Source organism: Lagopus muta, chromosome 3 (genome assembly GCF_023343835.1).
Source record: "Lagopus muta isolate bLagMut1 chromosome 3, bLagMut1 primary, whole genome shotgun sequence".
NCBI lineage: Eukaryota > Metazoa > Chordata > Aves > Galliformes > Phasianidae > Lagopus > Lagopus muta.
In genome coordinates, this window is record NC_064435.1 from 78,930,121 (window position 1) to 78,950,597 (window position 20,477).

The 20,477-nt window shown below is 40.4% G+C and overlaps 1 protein-coding gene across 3 annotated transcripts in view; it reads right to left on the reverse strand.

The window, feature by feature from the left end:
- The window catches only part of PIGN (phosphatidylinositol glycan anchor biosynthesis class N), a 104,506-nt gene that overhangs the window by 83,082 nt on the left and 947 nt on the right, over window positions 1-20,477 (reverse strand). For all 3 annotated transcript variants that reach the window (XM_048938523.1, XM_048938522.1, XM_048938521.1), the window contains exons 2-4: window positions 10,391-10,650; window positions 4,137-4,258; window positions 3,084-3,182 (exon numbers count right to left, since the gene is read on the reverse strand). In XM_048938523.1, coding sequence (XP_048794480.1) covers window positions 3,084-3,182; window positions 4,137-4,258; window positions 10,391-10,617 — 448 coding nt within the window. In that variant the 5' untranslated portion in view covers window positions 10,618-10,650. The remainder of the gene's footprint in view (window positions 1-3,083; window positions 3,183-4,136; window positions 4,259-10,390; window positions 10,651-20,477) is intronic.

Here is a 20,477-nt window from a genome sequence, read left to right on the forward strand (position 1 = left end):
CTTAATATCACGATTCAAATATTAGTTAGAAATAAAATTCTCCTCCTGCAATAAAATCATATCCTTTGGAAATCAAAGCTAGCATTCCACTAACAAGACAGTTTTTGTGTCTGACAAGTCTATCATGAGTCACCAGAATCCACGCTAGCAGGAGACTTCTGTTGGCAAATTTTATATGCAAAAAGAGGCAAAAAAAACCCAAAAAACCATTAAGAGGTGCGAAGACAGTAAGATACTGAGCAAACAGCACACAGACATTAGACAATTGCCACCAAAGTCAGATGAGCAGTGTGAAAAATTTGGCTTTCTTCTAGCCCACTGTTCCTACAGCACACCAAAAAGAGGAAACTGACAGGTCAGTTTCAATCCAAACATAAATACTGAGGCAGCACAAACTCTCCAGAATAACCCCAATGAAGCCTTGTCCTGAATGCCCTCCTGGTCTATATAGCACCATTCTCAGAGCTGAAAAACCAACAACGCTAGTCCTGCTCCTAGTTCCTGAATTTGTGAATTCAGAGAAAAAGCATATAGTGCATCCCAAGCTTAAAGGTACTCAAGGATCACAAAATCTAATCCGTGGCTCCACACAGCACCACTCAAAATCCAATCCCAATGGCTGAGATCGCTGTCCAAATGCTCCTTGATCTCTGGTACTCGGGGCTGTGCCCACTGCCCTGTGCAGCCCGTTCCATGCCCACTGCCCTGTGTTGCAGACCCTTTCCCTGACCCCAGCTGCCCTCCCCCGACGCAGCTCCATGCCGTTCCCTCAGCCCTGTCGCTGTCACACAGAGCAGAGCTCAGTGCTGCCACTCTGCTCCCTGTGAGGAGCTGCAGCCTCCATCAGGCCTCCCCTCAGCTCCTCTGCTCTGTGCTGAGCAATGGAACCTCGGCTGCCCAAAACGATGACAAAACAGTACAGACCTGGCACGCTGCAGACAAAATCTTCAGATTTGGCAAGTTTAGAAGAAAAACTCAGTTGTAAAGGGCATTTTGGAAATAGACATTGTAAAAGTATGTTATTTTCATGTCCCATCAAACTCAATCTAAAAATATCTTAGGAACAACAACAAAAAAAAAGATTAAAATTAAAATACTGAATTAGCATAGTTTGGAAATATTGGAAAACTAACACCTTCTAATACTACTTTGGATTAAATAAGCTGCATGCCCCTTCCAGAGATATTTAGTCATTTTCTCAGAATAGCTCTAATCACACAGCTTTCCACCAATTCTGATGTGAATGTGTTTTGCACTGAGAAATCCATGAGTATTTCATTGACCTTCTCTATAGAATCTACAACCATTTGACTGAAATATTTAATGACAGGAAAAGGACTCAAAGACACATACTGACAGCAAACGGCATTTTTTACTCCACGACAAGAGTCAGGTTGTGTCATGTATTCCTTATTCATCATGCAACGAAAACGGTGTAACAGTTAATGGAATTCTGAACGTTTTGAGACGATAACAAAACCAACATAAAAATTCAGAAGATCTACTCACTTCCAACATGGAAAGAGGGACCGAATTTAAGCCATGCTTCCCCCATCTTTTTAACTTTTAAAAAAGTGAAATCTACACATTCATAAATAATTGATTCCATTCATTTCTGTGATATAAAAGCCAAAGTTCTCTCTCTTTCTTTTTCAGAAGCTCGTTATAAAGAAACAGTGAATATCTTTAGTTTGATCAAAAATAGGTTGCTTCCAGATAAAGATTATATTGGAGAGAAGGAAGAAAAGGTAAAATACCTTTTTCCACTTAAAATTAAACCATCTTTCTACCACGACAAAGTGATTCACAAACAGCACCTACTTCTCCAACAGTGCCACACTAAACCTTCTCCAAGCAGTGCAGTCATAGGCCTTGGGCAGTTCAGCTTTAGAGAAATCAAAAAAATAATTCCATTGGTGCCACACAGAAGCCATACTGAGCCATAAGGGAACTAGATGGCATTACCCTTGCACATCACCACAGAAAACATCAAAGCTGTTTCCAGTCCCCTGCTTATCAACGAAAACCCACAAAAGGACAAGGCTTTGAGAAATTCTAGGATTCCTCAAATATTTTCCCAAGACATCTGTTGAAATACAAATAATCTGTGCAAGGGCAGCATACAATCTTTCCTCGCTCCCCAGCCACCACCACAGTATTTCTAAATAAAAGCTGTAAGCTGAGGTCATGGGAAAGCGTAAGTTGTAAAAATATTTCCTGGTAGTTTATCATAAACTTAAATTTATACAGATCATCCCAGGAACAGTAAAAAGAGGTGTGTGTGGCAAAGGAGATACAGAGAGGATGGAGAGAGACCGAGTTCAAAAAAAGTTCAATAATCATTATGAGAAATATGACAGATGCTCTTTCTAAACCAATATTAGATTCCGCTGCTATCCTCCCAATCTTATTTTTCTAATTTATGTCAACATTTAAACAAAACAGCAGCATATACCACTAGTTTGTTCTCATTCTTCCAAGAGAAGAATGAAATTAAATCTCGAGACCTTTTAAGCTGTTGAAATATTGCTCAGCACTCTGTATGTCCAGAGCCCAGCCCATTGGGCTGACAGGACTTTCAACACACTGCACACTAAAAATATCTCAAGTTTCAGGGATAATACCATGCAGTTCCTACTTGCCTATAGTTCTTCCCTTTATCCATAACTGTTCTGGAATTGAAGCCTGCAATAAGCCACTTCTCCAGCACAGACACTAACAAAGTATGGCTCCAATTTTATCATCTGAATCACTGGCGGCTGCACGCAAGACAAAGAAAAAGCCTCAGCTGCAGACCTGGAAGAACTTTAAACCAAAGAAAAACCATGACTTTTTTTAACTATGGGTGTTTTTCCTTCAATGTGTATACAGAATTAAGTAAAATCCATTTAAACTATGAGTAAATAAGGATATCTTCTTTAAAAGTTAGCTTTTTCTCCAGCTGGTCTTGAATTCACAAATTAGAGCAGATATACAAAATAAAATGGAAATTCGTAATTCAACTTCTTTAACTTGAGAACTGCAAGCATGTCTATTTTATTATCTGACAACTGTGAAGAGAGCTCATGAAATTTAAACCCTACCTTTTGCAAACATTGGCAAAATATCTGGGCTTCCCCAGCTCCACGTGTATTTGCTTTCATTGAAAACTGAGTCAAATTCCACTGGATTCTCCTTCCATCCTGTTAAAAAAACATACACGGATTTCAACGGGATTGCCAAAAGATCTCACTGACAGCTAAGACTAATAGTCCATGCAGTCTTTTAGTTCTAGAGTATTCCTTGTACACAACAAAATCCAGCTATGGTTCTCAGTTTTACTCTTCTTTACTGTTATTTGCACTTGACTCCCATTCATCAAGAAATAAGCTGAAAACCTAAGGCAATCTCATCATGCAAGGATTCAAGCATAAAACACAGCTGGTTTACTATCTACAAAGCAATAATTTTCCTGAATTCTAAATCCCCCTTTATTTGATTGCAGCTTTCAACATTTTACGCAGTAACACACATGCGTATTACATTACCAGCAGCCACGTTCCACTCCTTCACAAAAAAACCTTCGAGATTTTCTTTCTGTGATAAAGCAGTTAACAAATTTGAAGATGCTCTTAACAGTAACTCACACCAATCCCACATTCGTGGCAGATGTCAGAAGGAAGAATCTTTTGATTAGAAGTCTGGACAAGATCGCATAATTCCTCCCACTTTCCCTTTTCCAAAAGAGGCAGACAACATTGCAGAAGTTTGTGGGCGAATGCATTGAAGCACCCAAGAAAACAAGTCAGTAATCTGAAGGTTTGTATCACATTATTAACCACCAAGCATGCAGCAACCACTGTCAGATGAGGTTTTTCACTTTTTGCTGCTAACTCCACTTAACAAAAGTTCGGTTAAAACACTGCAGTTTCTACTCGTTTGCAACATCACTTACATCTCAAATTAAAATTTATAACAGTAAGATGAATCCAAAAGGTTCTTCTGCTTTCAGTATGAGGGTGCTAAGTTTTCCTGTGTTACAAAACATTAATCTATTTATTTTTATAACCATCAACAGTGAAAAAAACACCCAATAAGAAATTTTCCACATCACTAAAATTTGGAGGACAGTGTTCAAACCTTTGGGGCTGGCATACCTTTAGCAACTGCACTGACATCTTCATAAAACCCAGCTATCAGTGCAACATGCCCTGGTCTGGATTCTGTTGGGACTCGGGTGTGAGAGATGCCCCAGCTGCCATTATTCTCCAGAATAGCACTGAAAACAAGGTACAAAGCAGTTAATGCTTGTAACTTCTTCAAGTTAAACAATTTGCAGACAGAAGGAGTAACAGGTAGACGCTAGGCAGGAAATATAAAAAGCCCAGATTAAAAACAGATTTTTGGTTTAGCCTGCTGTGCAGGAATACAAACTGAACACTAACTTGCAAATAGCTCTGTGTTATAACACTCCACAGACAACACTGCTACTGTGTGGACCATCAGCGCTTCAAATAAACTAGCTGATGATTTACAGCATTCAGAATTAATGTATAGTTTCTTTCTGCTGCTTTCTAATGTGGCTGTTCCCCCACTTCAACACCCAGATTGTTGCTGTCTGGCATTGCTTTTCTTTGTTCCTTCCATTTAGCTTGAAAGTACAATCTTCCTTTACTCATTAAATATGCTCAGCTATAATGAGTTCTCGTGACCACGTCTGTCTCCTTTATCCACGCTGAATCTTGGAAGCCAGCAACAAAAATCTATAAACCAAATGCAAGTGTAAGGTACAACTCATTTGAGCAACACAAAAAATACAAGCAAACCCTGGGCTTTCTGCAGATACAGTGATGTGAAGTAAAGTACATTCTCAACATATATAATAAATACAGAAGTTGTCTAGGAATTTTGTACGCTCAGTAACTACAACCAAAAAAAAAACCACACCAAAGAAAATAGAAGACAAAGCCCAAGCATGAGAAACGACCTCAAACTATTCTTGTCTGCTAAAGACATAAACAGCTGGAATGTGCCAGAGAGCATGAAAATGAGCATTATTATAGGCTGTTTTCTTGTCTCCATCTTCTGGAAGCAGAGAAACATTTACTGCCCACTGTCAGGGCAGGGGGTGAAGGGAAAAGAAATCAAAATGCACCCTGCCATATCATACAGTAATGTTCAGGAAGAAAAAAAAGAAAAAGAATCTTCTGAGCAAATCCAAAGCAATTTGCAGAATCAAAACCACTAGGAAAAGTTGTTTTTGCTCTTTGAGGCATAAGTCACAAAATGTGCTACTGTTATTAAACATGAATACAGACTAACTAGACTCCAAGTTCATGTTTCGCACTTTTATTTTTAACAGACAGATCCACTTTGATTTTATACAGCTGTTATTACGAAATTTTACACTAAATTTCAAACATATTTCTCATTAGTAAGAATCTAACTAAAAGCTAACATTTAAGGCTTCAATATGCACATTGGATTCATAGTTGTTTTTTTTTTTTTAAACTCATATTGGATCTCACATTCTCAGGCCTACTTTAAAGTTCACAGACTATTTGGAATAGCTCAAATATTACAGTGAAAAATGAAAAAGGTCATACAATGTTCTGATGTTATTCCTAGCTATCATCTCAGCCAGGTTTTAAGACAGGTCATGTTGAAAATGGATACTATTTTGAGAAAAAGGATTTTAGTATCAGCTGAAGTGGTTTCTAATTTATTCTCACTGGAGATTGATCAAGATGTATTACATTAGCGGAAGACTTAAGACAAAGATAAAAGAATTTTGGCTCTCCTCTCACTTCACTGTCACAACAGGTAGGAAATTGTTTTAATTAGACTTTGATTTCTACTCCTCTGGATTACTTCCCAAATCAATTTTGCTAAAGTCAAAAAGTAATCCTTTATCTTTGCTTCTGAGAGGTTGTATTACCAAACCTGAAGTTAACAATAACACAAGGCAAGCAGACTACAGCCAGAATGTATTTTACCTTCTCAAAATTCATTTAGTCATTTTGAATTATTTCAAAGCCCTTCATTGAGAGGAAATTAAAAAAACAAACAATCATTTCCTTGATAGTACAAACATTAGCTACCCATAGCAGTGATGTATATGATATAGTAATATGTATGAAACGTGACTGACAAGGATTAGAACCTTTTTCTTGTAGTCCTTAGCAGCAGCATCACAGCAGTTCAGAACACACCACCTGCTGTCCCTTGCAGCTACTTGAACGCTGATGGATAACAGATTTTTCAAGAACATTTGCAGAAGAAAAGCCTGGGTACTTAGCATACATCAGCCAGCAATCTGCTCTAAACCCAATGAATCTTTATTAACTTTATATACCTGGTGAAAAACATTGCTTTTATTTATAGCAAATTGCTACATGAGTAGATCTTGTTCATTTAAAGGTGATCTTTCCTCCTTAACAGAACACCTGCATGAGAAATTATCTGTTATGCCACAAACTAAAGCAAGTAAGAAAATGAACACACGGAACTTAGTAACAAACGTGCAAAAAAATAGACTTTATGTGCCCTGGACTGCCTCACCTTCTACAGCACACAGCATGCAGCAACATTTTCTTTTCATTATCTCACAAGCTCACACTTGTTTTCAATACACAAGCAAGAGAGTACAAGAGATACATAGATGGCATTTCATTGTCTTTACACTTAACACATGGAGCATGAGGAACAAGCAAAAAGAGCTACAAGCATGTGCATGCCTACAAGGGCTGGCATCACTGAGACGTGGTGGGATGGCTCTCACAATTGGAATGTAGGAATACATGGGTATTCTTCCTTCTTCAGGAAAAGCAGGCAGGGGAGAAGGGGAGGGAATGCTGCTCTCTACATCAATGACCAGTTGGAGTTCATGGAGCTCCACCTGGGGGTGGATGAGGAACTGACAGAGAGCTTATGGGTTAGGGTTAAAGGGAAGGCAGGGGAAGGAGACATCGTAGCAGGGGTCTACTACAGGCCACCCAACCAGAAAGACTGACTGGATGAGGCCTTCTATAAACACACAGGAGCAGTTCCATGTTCATCAAAGACAGTCCTCATGGGACTTCAACCACTTCAACGACTGGAGGAAGGGTCACGTCACTCCCATATACAAGAAGGGGAGCAGGGAGGACCCGGGGAACTACAGGCCGGTGAGTCTCACCTCCGTGCCTGGGAAGATCATGGAACAGATCCTCCTGGACAACATGCTCGGTCACATAAAGAATGAGCATGTGATCCGAGACAGCCAGCACGGCTTCACCAAAGGAAGGTCATGCCTAACTAATCTTGTGGCCTTCTATGATGGAGTGACGGCATTGGTGGACGAAGGGAAGGCGACCGATGTCATTTACCTGGACCTGAGCAAGGCCTTTGACATGGTCCCCCACCACATCCTCATCTCCAAATTGGAGGGAAGTGGATTTGATGGGTGGACGACCCGATGGATAAGCAATTGGTTGAAAGGCCGCAGACAGAGGGTGGTGGTCAATGGCTCTATGTCCAGGTGGAGGCCGGTAACAAGCGGTGTCCCCCAAGGGTCTGTCTTGGGACCGGTGCTCTTTAACATCTTTATTAATGACATCGATGAGGGAATTGAGTGCACCCTCAGCAAGTTTGCTGACGACACCAAGCTGAGTGGTGCGGTTGATACGGTGGAAGGAAGGGATGCCATTCAGAGGGACCTCGACAGGCTGGAGGGCTGGGCTCGGGTGAACCTGATGAGGTTCAACACGGCAAAGTGCAAGGTTTTGCATTTGGGCCGGAAGAACCCCAGGCACCTGTACAGGCTGGGAGGAGCGGTCCTTGAGAGCAGCTCGGCAGAGAAGGACTTGGGGGTCCTGATGGACGAGAGACTGAATATGAGCCAGCAGTGTGCTCTGGCAGCTCGAAAGGCAAATGGGATCCTGGGCTCCATCAGGAGAGGGGTGGCCAGCAGGGACAGGGAGGTGATTGTCCCTCTCTACTCGGCTCTTGTGAGGCCCCATCTGGAGTACTGTGTCCAGGTGTGGAGCCCTCAGTACAAGAAAGACATTGAGATTTTGGAAAGGGTCCAGAGGAGGGCGACTAAGATGATCAGGGGGCTGGAGCACCTCCCCTATGAGGACAGGCTGAGGGAGTTGGGCTTGTTCAGCCTGGAGAAGAGAAGGCTGCGGGGTGACCTCATTGCAGCCTATCAATACCTGAAGGGAACCTACACCCAGGAGGGGAGTAAATTCTTCAAAAGGGCTGACAACAGCAGGACTAGGGGAAATGGATCCAAGTTGAAGGAGGGAAGATTTAGGTTAGATGTTAGGGGGAAGTTCTTTACTAGGAGAGTGGTTAGGCCCTGGAACGGGCTGCCCAGGGAGGCTGTGGATGCCCCGTCCTTGGACGTGTTTAAGGCCAGGTTGGACGGGGTCCTGGGCAACCTGATCTGAATATGTATGTTTGGTGGCCCTGCTAGGCAGGGGGGTTGGAACTACATGATCCTTGGGGTCCCTTCCAACCCGGGTGATTCTGTGATTCTGTGATTCAATATCTGTTGGAAGGAAAACACAGCAGGGCGCCAGAATTAAAGAGGTTCCTGGAATGCATCGATGATAACTTCCTCTTCCAAGTGGTATAGGAACTCAAAAGAAAAGGTGCTATACTGGACCTTATCTCACCAACAAGGAGAAGCTGGTGAGTAACGTGACGCTCAAAGACAGCTTCAGCCACAGTGTCAACAAAACAGTGGAGTTGAAGATCCTTAGGGTGTAAAAGAGGATACGCAGCAAGCTTGCTACTCGGGAGTTCAGGAGAACAGACTTTGACCTCTTCAGGGAACTGCTTGCCAGGGTGACATGGGATAAAGTTCTAGAGGGAAGAAAGGCCCAAGAAAGCCAGTCAACATTCAAGAACCATCTCCTCCAAGCCCTGCAGCAGTGCATTCCAAGAAAAAGGAAGGCAGGCAAGAATGCCAGGAAGTTTAGTTTCTGTGGATCAACAAGATGCTCCTGGACTTACTTTGGCACAAAAGTAAGTCTATAAGGACTGGAAGTAGGAACAAGTTACCTGGAAGGACTATAAAAAAGTTGTCAGAAAAGCCAGGGATCAAGATACGAAAGCTGAAACCCAGACAGAATTAAATTTAGCCAGGGACATAAAGGAAACAACATTTACAGATACAATAGTGATTAAAAAGAAGGCCAGCGAAGGCGTAAGCCCTCTCTGAAAGGAAATCAGAGACACAGTCACGAGGCATATGCAGAAAGCTGAAGTATTCAGTGACTTCTTTGCTTTAGTCTTCACTGGCAAGGACTCTAGCTGCACCATTCAAGTTGCAGAAAGTAGAGGTAAGAACAGGGAGAAGGAAGATCTGCCTGCTGTAAGTGAAGATCAGGTTCAAGACCATCTAAAGAACTAGAAGGTGCATAAGTCCATGGGACCCAATGGGATCTATTCACAGGTTCTGAGGGAACTGGGGGATGACATTGCTGAGCAGCTATCCATTATATTTGAGAGGTCATGGCAATCTGGTGTAGTTCCAACTGATTGGAAAAGGGGAAACATAACACCCCATGTGCCAAGATCATGGCACAGATCCTCCTAAAGGCATTACTAAGGCACATGGAAAACAAAGATGAGGTGATTGGTGGTAACCAAGATGGCTTCATCAAGGACAAGTCATGTCTGACAAATTTGGTGGCCTTTTCTGATGGAGTCACAGCCTAAGTGGATAAAGGAAAAGCATCTGACGTAATCTAAATAAATTTGTGTGAATTTGTGCATTTGATACTGTCCTACACAATATCCTGGTCACCAAATAGGAAAAAAAAAAATGGATTTGATGGATGGACCACTCACTGGATAAGGAATTATCTGGACAGCCTCACTCAGACAGTTGCGGTCAGTAGCTCAGTGTCCAAGTGGGCCAGGCTGGATGGGGCTGTGAGCAACCTGGTCTAGTGAGAGGAGTCCCTGCCTATGGCAGGGGGGTTGGAAACAGCTTTTCCCTTCCACTCTCCCACATTCTTTCAGCACCAGTGACAATTTCTGACTTGAATACATTTTAAAAGAGGAAAAAGTAAAACAAAGGCAGTAGAAGTGCAGACTTCACAAACTAATGTACGGTTTGTGTTATCACCAGAAATTACAATAATGCTGAATTACTGAAACTGAAAAACTAAGACACTTGATGACAAGAATATCCTCTTTCCTAGCTGCTACATACCACTGCTCCTAGAGATGGGGACAAATTCTCGATGCTGCAAAAAACCAACTGCAAAAATTTGTCATTTCAAAGGCAGAAAGAAGTACCAAGACACCAAAGCTGCCCTTGTTTCTCTTATTCCTCCGAGAACTCTTTCCAGCATTACAAATAACGACCTCCAGAAATTAAGCATTCTGGATCCAAATTCTTTTCAGATGGACTTACCGCAGGTAAGGTGCTTGGGGAGTATTGTTGCTGTTCAATTCAAACAGAGAATCTGCCCGCAGACCATCAGCAACAAAGAGTACCAGGCGCTTTGCTGGAGGTGGCAGTGGAGTTTGCTGAGGAGTCATACCATGAACCAGAGGGGAGCTGAAGTAGATGTCAAAAATAGAGGCCATGAAGACAAAATGCACAAGGAGACCAGCAAGTATGAAGACTGGTATACCCATGGTAACTGAAGGCCAGCAAGGAAAAACCCAACACTAGAAAGAGTAAGAGAAATACAGTTAGTCATATGAAACTTGGTTTTTATTTATTATTATATACTTATATCATTTATCACAGGAATACTATTACTAGACTGATTACCCAGACCCGTAACCAACCTCTATTTACATAAAGAAGCTTGTTCAGAGAAATTCTGGTTCTGGTCATCACCTTGTTGTCTCAGACTATCAGATAGCTACATCACAGCAATACACCTCTGGCATTTACAGGGATATCAGATGGCTTCAAAAGACCATAAAATCAGGCCAGCTTCTGTGACAAGCAGAGGCCTTGCTTTATCTGCAGCAGTGACAGCAGACCGGGACAAGGCGACGTCTCCATGAACACACTGCCCTCTACCGGCCGACTGCGTAACAGCGTTGCGGTTGTTAAGGCGCGTACAGAGCAAAAACAGCTAGGGAAAGCCATCCTACAGCAAGCACCAAAAGCTGCAAAGTTGCTTTTTCTAAGTTTACCATCAATTCTAGGCTCATTGCACTCTGCTTATACACGGAAATCTTATTTTAAATGAACAAAGATGCTGTGTGTGAGTGAAGAACACTCTTCTAAAATAGATAACAAAAGCACAACAGGTGAAGAATGATGTTTCAGCTGGATACTAACCTGTGCTTTCACAGTGCTTTTCCTAACCTCTCAATCTTAGAAGTCAAGTTAGGGATACAAATATGCTTAACATTAGATACACCGAAAATGTATGCATCTACCACATATACAGAGAGTTTCACATAAAGGCAGTGCAAACACATAGGACTCAAGTAAGCTTGGGGACTGTCTGAAAGAGACTACTAGCTCTGTCAAAGTTGACAACTTCATTGTATAAATGAGGTAATTATCAGGTCTACCCAAAAATCACCTCAATTTACTAATTCAGAAACAGATCTTCCTAATAAATAGCCTGGAAGGTGCAGCAGGCATTCAACTTTGGATATCAACGCACACCTTTCTCCTAAGGAAACTATTCAGAATCTACTTAATGCTCCTACATGAGAACACTTCTTACCTTGCTGCCTACAAAATTTCAATAGTCAGAAACATGGACAGACAGCCAACTGACAGCCAACACATGGCATTATCATCAGGTAAAGAAGAAAGGCTTCACTACCATATTACTCATCCTGACAAAAACTGAAATGTTTTTGTAAAATAAAAACTTCAAAGAGCCAGGAAAACCCACCAACTGGAAAAGATTTGAAAGTTTTATAGATAAATAATCCAAATTAAGTGTAACTTGTCACAGTAAAATTCAGGCCTCAATGCAGCTCAACTGCAAGTTACAGCTCCTTTAAGTTTGCCTATTGAAATACAGATGCAACAGCCTCCATCCTAATCGAAATAATTAATGCAGCAATTTCCAATTTCAGAGATGGGACTAAAAAGAAAGGAGACTGAGATAGATAAAGCATTTCAAAAGAGACATCTGGCAGTCATATCAGTAAAGAGTACGTTTTGATCACTTAAGCAGGAACTCGCACACTTCTGTGTCTACAAGTGAGATTCCAATAGAGACCTACAGCATTTTTGAAGCATCTGTTCAGTTATTGCTTTTATAAGTAGTCAGAGTTCCTGCATGAAATTGAATACACAAAACCACAATCACAGAAATACCACTAACATGGGACCTCATTTTATTTTGTTTATTTTCCATAGGGGTGCATCTTTTGATGTAGTTATGCTGTCTGAAAAGAGAATCCAAGCTATCAAGACCTAAAACTGATATGACTAAATACCCCACTAAACAAAGCATGTTACTTCAATTGGATTCTTGCCATTGGGTGCTTCTAATGCTAGAATTCCATAGCTTAATATATTCTAAATTCCAACTACAGTAACAGTAACCTAAACCATTTTCACCACTAGGCATTTCTCTTCAACTCTCCCCAGGCCTGAGACCAAGCTTGCAGCAGTAAGAGCGTAATCAACACAACTCAAGTTTAATATCATCAGATCTACAGTGATCTACAAACTTAATTCCAAAAAAGAGTTTTACATTTGCAACACAGTCTGATCATATTATAGTCGACTATGCTGGTCACAATTTTAACACATTTAACTGCTCATCACCATCAGGTGACAGCTTCACTATTAAATTTCTTGGTGCCCAGCAAGTCTCTAGCATGATTTTCTTGGTGGGAAGAACAGGGAACATCTATCCCAGAAAAACTCAGACACCCCTTGAGACAGCCTTCATGCCTTCCAGGCACAGAGGAGCACAGGTAACACGTCTAAGGAACATGCATCCATGCATGTATCCTAGCAGGAAGGACGCTTAGCTAAGCACTGTGCCTCTGCATCTCAAGAGATACAGAAATGTAATCCAGCTTTTACAGACTACCACACAAAGGAAAAGAGTTCCTAGTTCTTCTCCCTCCACCATTGGAAAAGACATCACAAGCAAATTTATCTGTAGAGTCTGGTGCTTGGTGGTTCAAGGCAGAAACCATACAAGGCATGCTAAAAGGAAGAAATAACCAGAATCAAAAGAAAAGTAGGTTATGTATTAGGTTATTTATGAGAAAACGCTAAATGCCAAGAGAAGAAAAAAATACATTAAACACACACAAAGCTCTTTTCACTTTGGATGACAAGTGACTAAATCTAAGAACTTAGTAGTAGTGCAAAATCTATGCCCTCGTTGGCTTGGTCAGCAAAAAAAAAGTAGTTAAACAAACTGAAACTAGAGGACATATCTTACATCTTCCTGCCAATAAAACCTAAGTCAAAGATATATCAGCATTTTGTTCCACTGATATTTTCCCAGGCACTGAAGTGACTTAGTATGCTACCTCCCAAAATCTGAAGATGTAATCTTCGCCCAAATCTTGACTGCATTATTCAGTGTAGTTTTGTGTATTCTGTCACATACCAAGAGAAAGGAACACGGCTTCTGGACTTGCAAACAACAGGCTGAGAGTCAGGAGCACCTATAGGTTGCAACCTATTTGTCACACGCTATTTCTTACAGTCCATCCGAAATGCTACTTACAATAATGCAGCTCAGCCAGACAACTCATCTCCTTACAGACCCATCCAAACTAGTAAAGAGAATATCACACTCAGATTTCTTGTTTTATTTCTATATTTGTTTCTCCTACTATCACCATCTCCCTAAACTAAATACAGAGCCAATAATGATGCTGCCCAGCCTCCAGCCTGACAGAATTTAAACCCCACATTTAAAGTACTTTATTCAAACAATTTGGAACCAACAACAGATTTTCAGATATTGACTGGAAAGTACGTAAGAACCATCAGGCCACTCACTGCCTGCAATATAAGTTGTACATGGGAAGAGAGCAAATGGGAAATTAGCACTGCCCTGAGCTGGTGGGCTTCACCAGTGTTTGCCACTTCCGTCATTATTGGATTTTGTATGTGAGCAGACAAAAGAGCACACAGATGAAAGGGGAGCACTTGTCCTGAAAGAAAAGATAAGACAGAATCAGCAGGCACCTTTCCTGAAGTCTACAAGATTAAAGACAAGCAGCAGAAACCTCCTGGCTGTAATTATTTTTTCTTAGGGGGGGTTATTTGAACAGATGAAAGGGTTGGTTTGTTTGTTTTAAAAGAATCCCCAGAGAGAAAACTCACCCCATCTGCACCAGCCAGGAACAAAAGAGACCTCCTCCTTCTTTGTACTCACATCTATCAAAAACTGCAGAAAGCCCTCTTTCAGTGGCAAGTTCGTCACTAGTGGTCATGGAAGTAAAAGAACTACAGTAATGAAAACTGTGACAGTAGCAAGGGAACAAGACAGCTACAATGAGCCACCAAAGCCCCATCAAAGACAAGAAGCAAGCAATTTATTTCACATTAGCTTTTTATTCCTTTCAATCTTACCCACATCTTGCTAACAAGATGTTTTCTGACTCGCTTCAAAGTCCAGTACTTCCTTAGCAGTCAGTTCTGACTGCCACACAACCAGCATCCACAGTCCCATGAAAGATCAGAGCCCTTAAAGCTAAACAGGAACGTTGATATAATTAAGGAAATGAGGCACCTTCTCCAAAGGAATCAACATCTAAATTCTATTTCCCCGACCTTGTAATCTCTCAGCATTATAAATTAGACAAAGAAAATCATATTTGCACTGCATCGTATAGTTCTTTGTGAGAAATGTCACATTTTCTTTCCCTGCCTTTTCCCCCCCTCTAAATATGCAATAAAACAACCACAAAATACCATACGGAACATGCCCCAATGGCAGGAATATTTTTTAAGGATAATAAAATGTCAAGAGAGGGAGCTCAAGACACATTAGTCATTTCTTTTAGAGACACCATGCCTCACTAAATATTGTCAAGTCTGTTGCGTAAGATGAAAAAAAATCCATTGGAAAGGCATTTTCAATAAGCATCAATGGCCTTGGTAAGAATCTTTTGTAGAAAAAAAAGAAATGGACGAGAATGCTTGCTATGTTTCTAGCTGATGAATACATTTTTCAGCTAAACAGTACAGCGCATTACATAATTTAAACTGTCAAATTTGTGGCTGTGCAATTTGTCCACATATAAAACATGATCCTTTTGCTAAGGGTAGGGAAGCAAAATGGAAGTTTTGCTGTGTGACAGTACTTTAAATGCCGTGGCAATTATATATCACCCAAGACAGCCCTAGCAGCCTTTACGCTATTCTTTTACTAATTTAAATGTTTAAAGGGTTACACTAGTCAAGCAATACAAGCGATTTCCTGCTCTCAAAGCATATGTCCATTGACTACACACTTATACAGACTTACCAGCCAGTCTCAGATTAAGCTTTCTTGCATCTTTACACAATACTTAGACAAAGGAGATCCCAAAACCTCGCATTTGTTTCACACGTGAAGCAAATAATAAAAATGGATAGAGGCGAGATTCTGATCAAGACCCTTTTCCTCCTTTCCCAAACTCCATTTTCTCTCCCGTGAGGTATAATATGTTCTGTCAGATAATGAAGCTGCAATGACAGTATTTTTGCTTGCACCTGCACTGAAGTGGCTTTGGTAATTTAAACCATCTGTTTAAAATGATTTTATGTTCAGCGCCTCCATTAATTTTATGGATTATAATAGCAAATGATATCTGTTTTAAATTTTAAATGTTGTTCAGTGAAGTAGATCCAAACCCGAGGCAAAGAGCTCAAGGAATATTTAACTTCCTTTTTAATATCATTTGATAATCAAAATTGCTCTGCCTAAAAAAACAACAACAACAACAAAATCTCTTTTGCTAAAACATTCCAAAGAGAAACCTGGCTATGAACTACAAGGCAGAATAACCAACAGAACTTATCTGTAAATCAGTTACCTGTAATGCCAGCCTACACATTTCTCTGCAAATTATCCTGTAAACATGCAATAAGTTTCCACAAACCTCCCAGGCACAGAAACATACTCAAGTACAACACTGACAAGAAGAGAGCACTGAGAAAGGACAGTGGTGGTTTTTTCATGCTTTGAGGCATGAAAGAGAACAAAAGCATCATCCCCTGGTAACGCTTGCCAGCCAATTGTAGAAAAATGGAAGCGTAGAATGCAGCACTGTATTTGTTCATGATGCAGACAGATAAAAGGTCAGAACTCAGAGAAAATAAAACTCAACAGTAACAAGTGCTGTGGGTGTTTTTGTTGTTGTTTTGTTGTTGTTGTTGTTTTTCCCTATGAATCAGCTATTTCACTGATAACAGTATTCTGGGCCACTTATGTGTTTTCGGGAGGTCTTTACAACACCTTCTTGAGTTTGTTTTTTTTTTAAACTTCAAAGTCACGGAGCCAATTTTTATTACCAAGTCTTCTTCAAGCGTCACTGTTCTACAGCTAAACATCATATTTCCATCTCAACGTGGACTATTCAGTTCTTTGTCCTGCCAACAGAATTTTGCATTGCTTTGTATGACTATTCTTGCAGAGAATAAAGACTTTATTTTCATTTTTTCATGCTCTTCTTGCAGGTCTTGTAAACAGATTTTTGATATTAAAAGTTTCATAGGATATTTGGGGGGATAGAATGACACCTGGGAACAGAAACCATCACATCTGCCACCAGGACTGCTAGGGTCAACAAACAAGTACTTAAAAAAAAAAACCACAAGTGCATTGATGGCAGTTAGCCATAGCAGTCTAGCTGTCTCAGTGGAGACCTCCCTGACAATCCAAGGCTGAAAACACCCCCAAGATATTTTTAAAGAGATTTACAATAAAACTACTCAGTAAGACACAGACACAGTAAGATACAAGTAAGATACAAGCACTACAGTTTCTCGCTTCAGAAACAAAGGGCCAAAGGATCGAACACTTGAAAGTCCTACTGCAAATATTAAAGTAGAGCACACAGAGAAAAAAACACACAAGGAAAATGATAGAAGACGACCTTGCAAATAAATTTAGCTTGCAAATTTGTTCGGTACATATACAGAAAAAAACATTCAAAGAAAATGGTGCTTAAAGAAGCCAGTATAAGTAAGGATTTAAAAAGTTGACGCAGAAGAGTTTTGTTTTACTAAGTCAGATTTTCTTTTCAACTGTTAACCAAACACATGCAATATCTCCAAAGCCACTTATCTGCCGGATCTTGCACACAGGCCTATTTTACCAATAATTTCAGGGTAAGGAAAAAGGACAACAAGACAACCTTCTCTATGTCTTTATTACTGAAAGTATTATTTAATGCTTTAAAGTCGAATTATGATTTCACAGGTTCACACTCTTTCAAAGTAGAGTTTCTTAAAAAGAACTTACGAGCTCGTGAGAACAAAAGCACTATTTCAACCAATATACTAGCCAGAAGCATTGTATCCGATTACTCAGCTCAGCCAGCTAGGAGAATCGATATCTTACTCCTCTTTGCTTCACAAATCTGTTACAGCAATGCCGATCTAGGAAGAACCGAGCGCCCCGCAGACGCCGGACAGTGGTCGACTGCTCTCCAAGGTGCTGAACTGGCGGCGCAGACCTGCGGCTTCGCTGCTCCGGCAGACCTACCCTGCACACGGCCTGCCTGCATCACTCCAAGCTTCCCTCGTTGGGAGCTTTCAAAGGGAAATTCCTTCTTTCTGTTATCCTACACTTCTTTCTCAGACTCTTCAAGCCTTCAGAAGGATCTTGCCTCTGCTCCAGCAGCACGTGGCTGCAATTGCAGATCTAAGTCCCCAGGGAAATCCATCTTAAAGCCAGGCTTTCAGTAGTTAGTTAGTTTTATCGTAAGGAAACCAGCACAAGAGGGGAAAGAAACTGCAATAGCCAAATTGCAAAGAGGAGAAAAACATTTAAACATCACCTTCAAGAGAGCATCCAACTTCTAAACCAGTAACGCAAGTATATAGAGTACTTCATCAAGGACCCCGTGAGGTTTATCCATAAATGTTTATGCAAAGAAGTTGTATGGCGTCTTTCTGTCACAAACAGACATTTGCCATTTCCCAATTTCCCTGCTGGCAAAACAAGGAAGTGAGGCAACACTGGTAAGCAGATGATTACAAAGAGTAGACTTATTATTAGACAGATACTGTCTCAATCTTAAGAACACAAAGGTAAGCTCTACCTACATTATGTGTCTGCTCTCACAGAGAAAACAATTAACCGATTCTATAATGACAGCAAAAGCCTACTATTAACATCTGTCTCGCAGTTATTTATCTGTACCCACCATCTGTAGGAACTTTTCCATAATTAAATGCATCTGCTTCCCAAATATGTAAAATCAGCAGGTGAAATACTTTGTCTTGTATTGCTGACATAGGAGTAGCAGTTAGAAGACCAAGAGGTTCTGACAGTTACAAATTCTGCAAGAAAAACTAAGTACAGCTGCAGAGAGTTGCCCTGTTCCCTGCTTCCAAGCATCTATTCCCATACCAAGCTCTCTCTTTGGCTGGCCCAGCTGTCCGCATAGTGAGGCAGAATGGACAACTCTAAACTGAAAATAACCTCAAGGAAAAAAAAAAAAAAAAAAAAAAAAAAAAAAAAGGAAATAGTTTAGCTTACCAGTCTAATTCATAACATAAACCTCTGTTGGCACCAGATGAACAGAACATCTTCTTCCAACAGTACTAACTCAGTATGTTCCAAGCACATCCTCAGATTCCTACTCTGTTCTCCAATTTGTATTCCATTTATTCACACTGTAGCCTTCAATGCATAACTTCCACCGTAACTTCCAAATATGCTCACTTAGAAACCTTTCATCACACTTTCCTCCAATACTCGATAGAACAGCAGCAGGCTGAACAATGCAAGCATTGGTACAGTATCAGTCGTGGTAGCATATTTACAAGTTGGTGGTGCGTGACTCCTGTAGTGATAGGAAAAAAACCACACCTTTTCAATTTCAAGCCTTATTTGCACTTCCAGAAAGCTTCAATAAAAAACACATCAATAAATTCAGGCAACATAGCTTCTGGTGTGAATTTACTACTTCTAAACCTGTGAATGACCTTACAGTGACCATTTTCATACTTGATTTTCACTGTTTCCCTTTCCTACCTATACTGTCCTTCCACATGGATAAGCATGCCATCTTAAAAAGTGAACTGTTAACTTTCACGACTTTCTGATACAGCCCTCTATAAGAAAGATCATCCTTTATCTTCAAATCACTTGTAAATATCGCACATCACCACTAGAGGCTGCTACAGGACATCAGTAACTTTCCTCCCTCTACGGAACAAGGCAGACCACAAGCACATCAACTTGTAGCAAGCTCGTATTGCGCATGCTTTAAAAGGAAAGGAAAAGTAGTAGGATTTCTTCACGGGTTCCTAACTCCGAAGTACCAACAGTGAATATTTTTTTCCTATTTTACTGTGGTTTAGATCAAATTCCAAAGCTTTTTCAATATATTGCATTTTATTTTAGGCAACAACACATTCATGTTCCACTACTCTTTTCCCTATGATATAAAAATTATAAAAATTGTATTTTATCAGAATAAAAAAAGGCTTATTAAAGAACAGAATGTAAAATTGATTACATTTTAAAGGAAATTGTATGCAAACTAAGTAGAAGAATATATTTTTAATAGCATACTAATACAAAGACAATAGATTGCAATTATGATAGATAAGCAATATTTAATATCTAATAAACTCCAGTATATTAAGATTGTGGAGTCCTCGGTACAGAAAAGATATGGACATGTTGGAATCCAACCAGAGGGCCACAGAAATGATACAAGGGATGGAACACTTCCCCTGTGAGGACAGGCAGAGAGCAAGGGCTGTCCAGCCTGGAGAAGAGAAGGCTCCAGAGAGACTGGTGTTATATTAAATATATTAATAGGGGCTGTAAGCAAGGTGGAGACAAACTCTTTTTATTAGGGTCTGTTGTGACAGGACAAAGGGAAATGGTTTCAAACTAAAAGAGGGGAGATTTAGACTGGATATAATGTAAAAGTTTTTGTGGTTTTTTTGTGTTTTTTTTTTTGTTGTTGTTTTTTCACAGTGAGGGTAGTGAAGAACTGGAACAGGTTGTCCAGAGGTGTGGTAGATGCCTCATCCCTGATGAAATTCAAGGTCAAGGCTCTGAGCAACCTGATCTAGTCACGGATGTCACATTTAATCAGCCTGACATAGTGGAGTCTTGAGTTAGCAGAAATGCGGTGCTTTCAAAGAAACAACAGAAACCAATACTGACTCGAATCTGTACTGTTTACAAGTTGAACTCACTTCAGTAGGGAAACATATAATGAAGGGAGCATGTAATAAGAGAATCCTGCCAGGAAACACCAGAGGTAACACTATAGTTTTATCAGTGGAAACAACATGCTTCCAGACATACAACTTCTTGCTACTCTAATTCTCGGTCTTGGCAGATAAAAGGCAGGCAAAGACA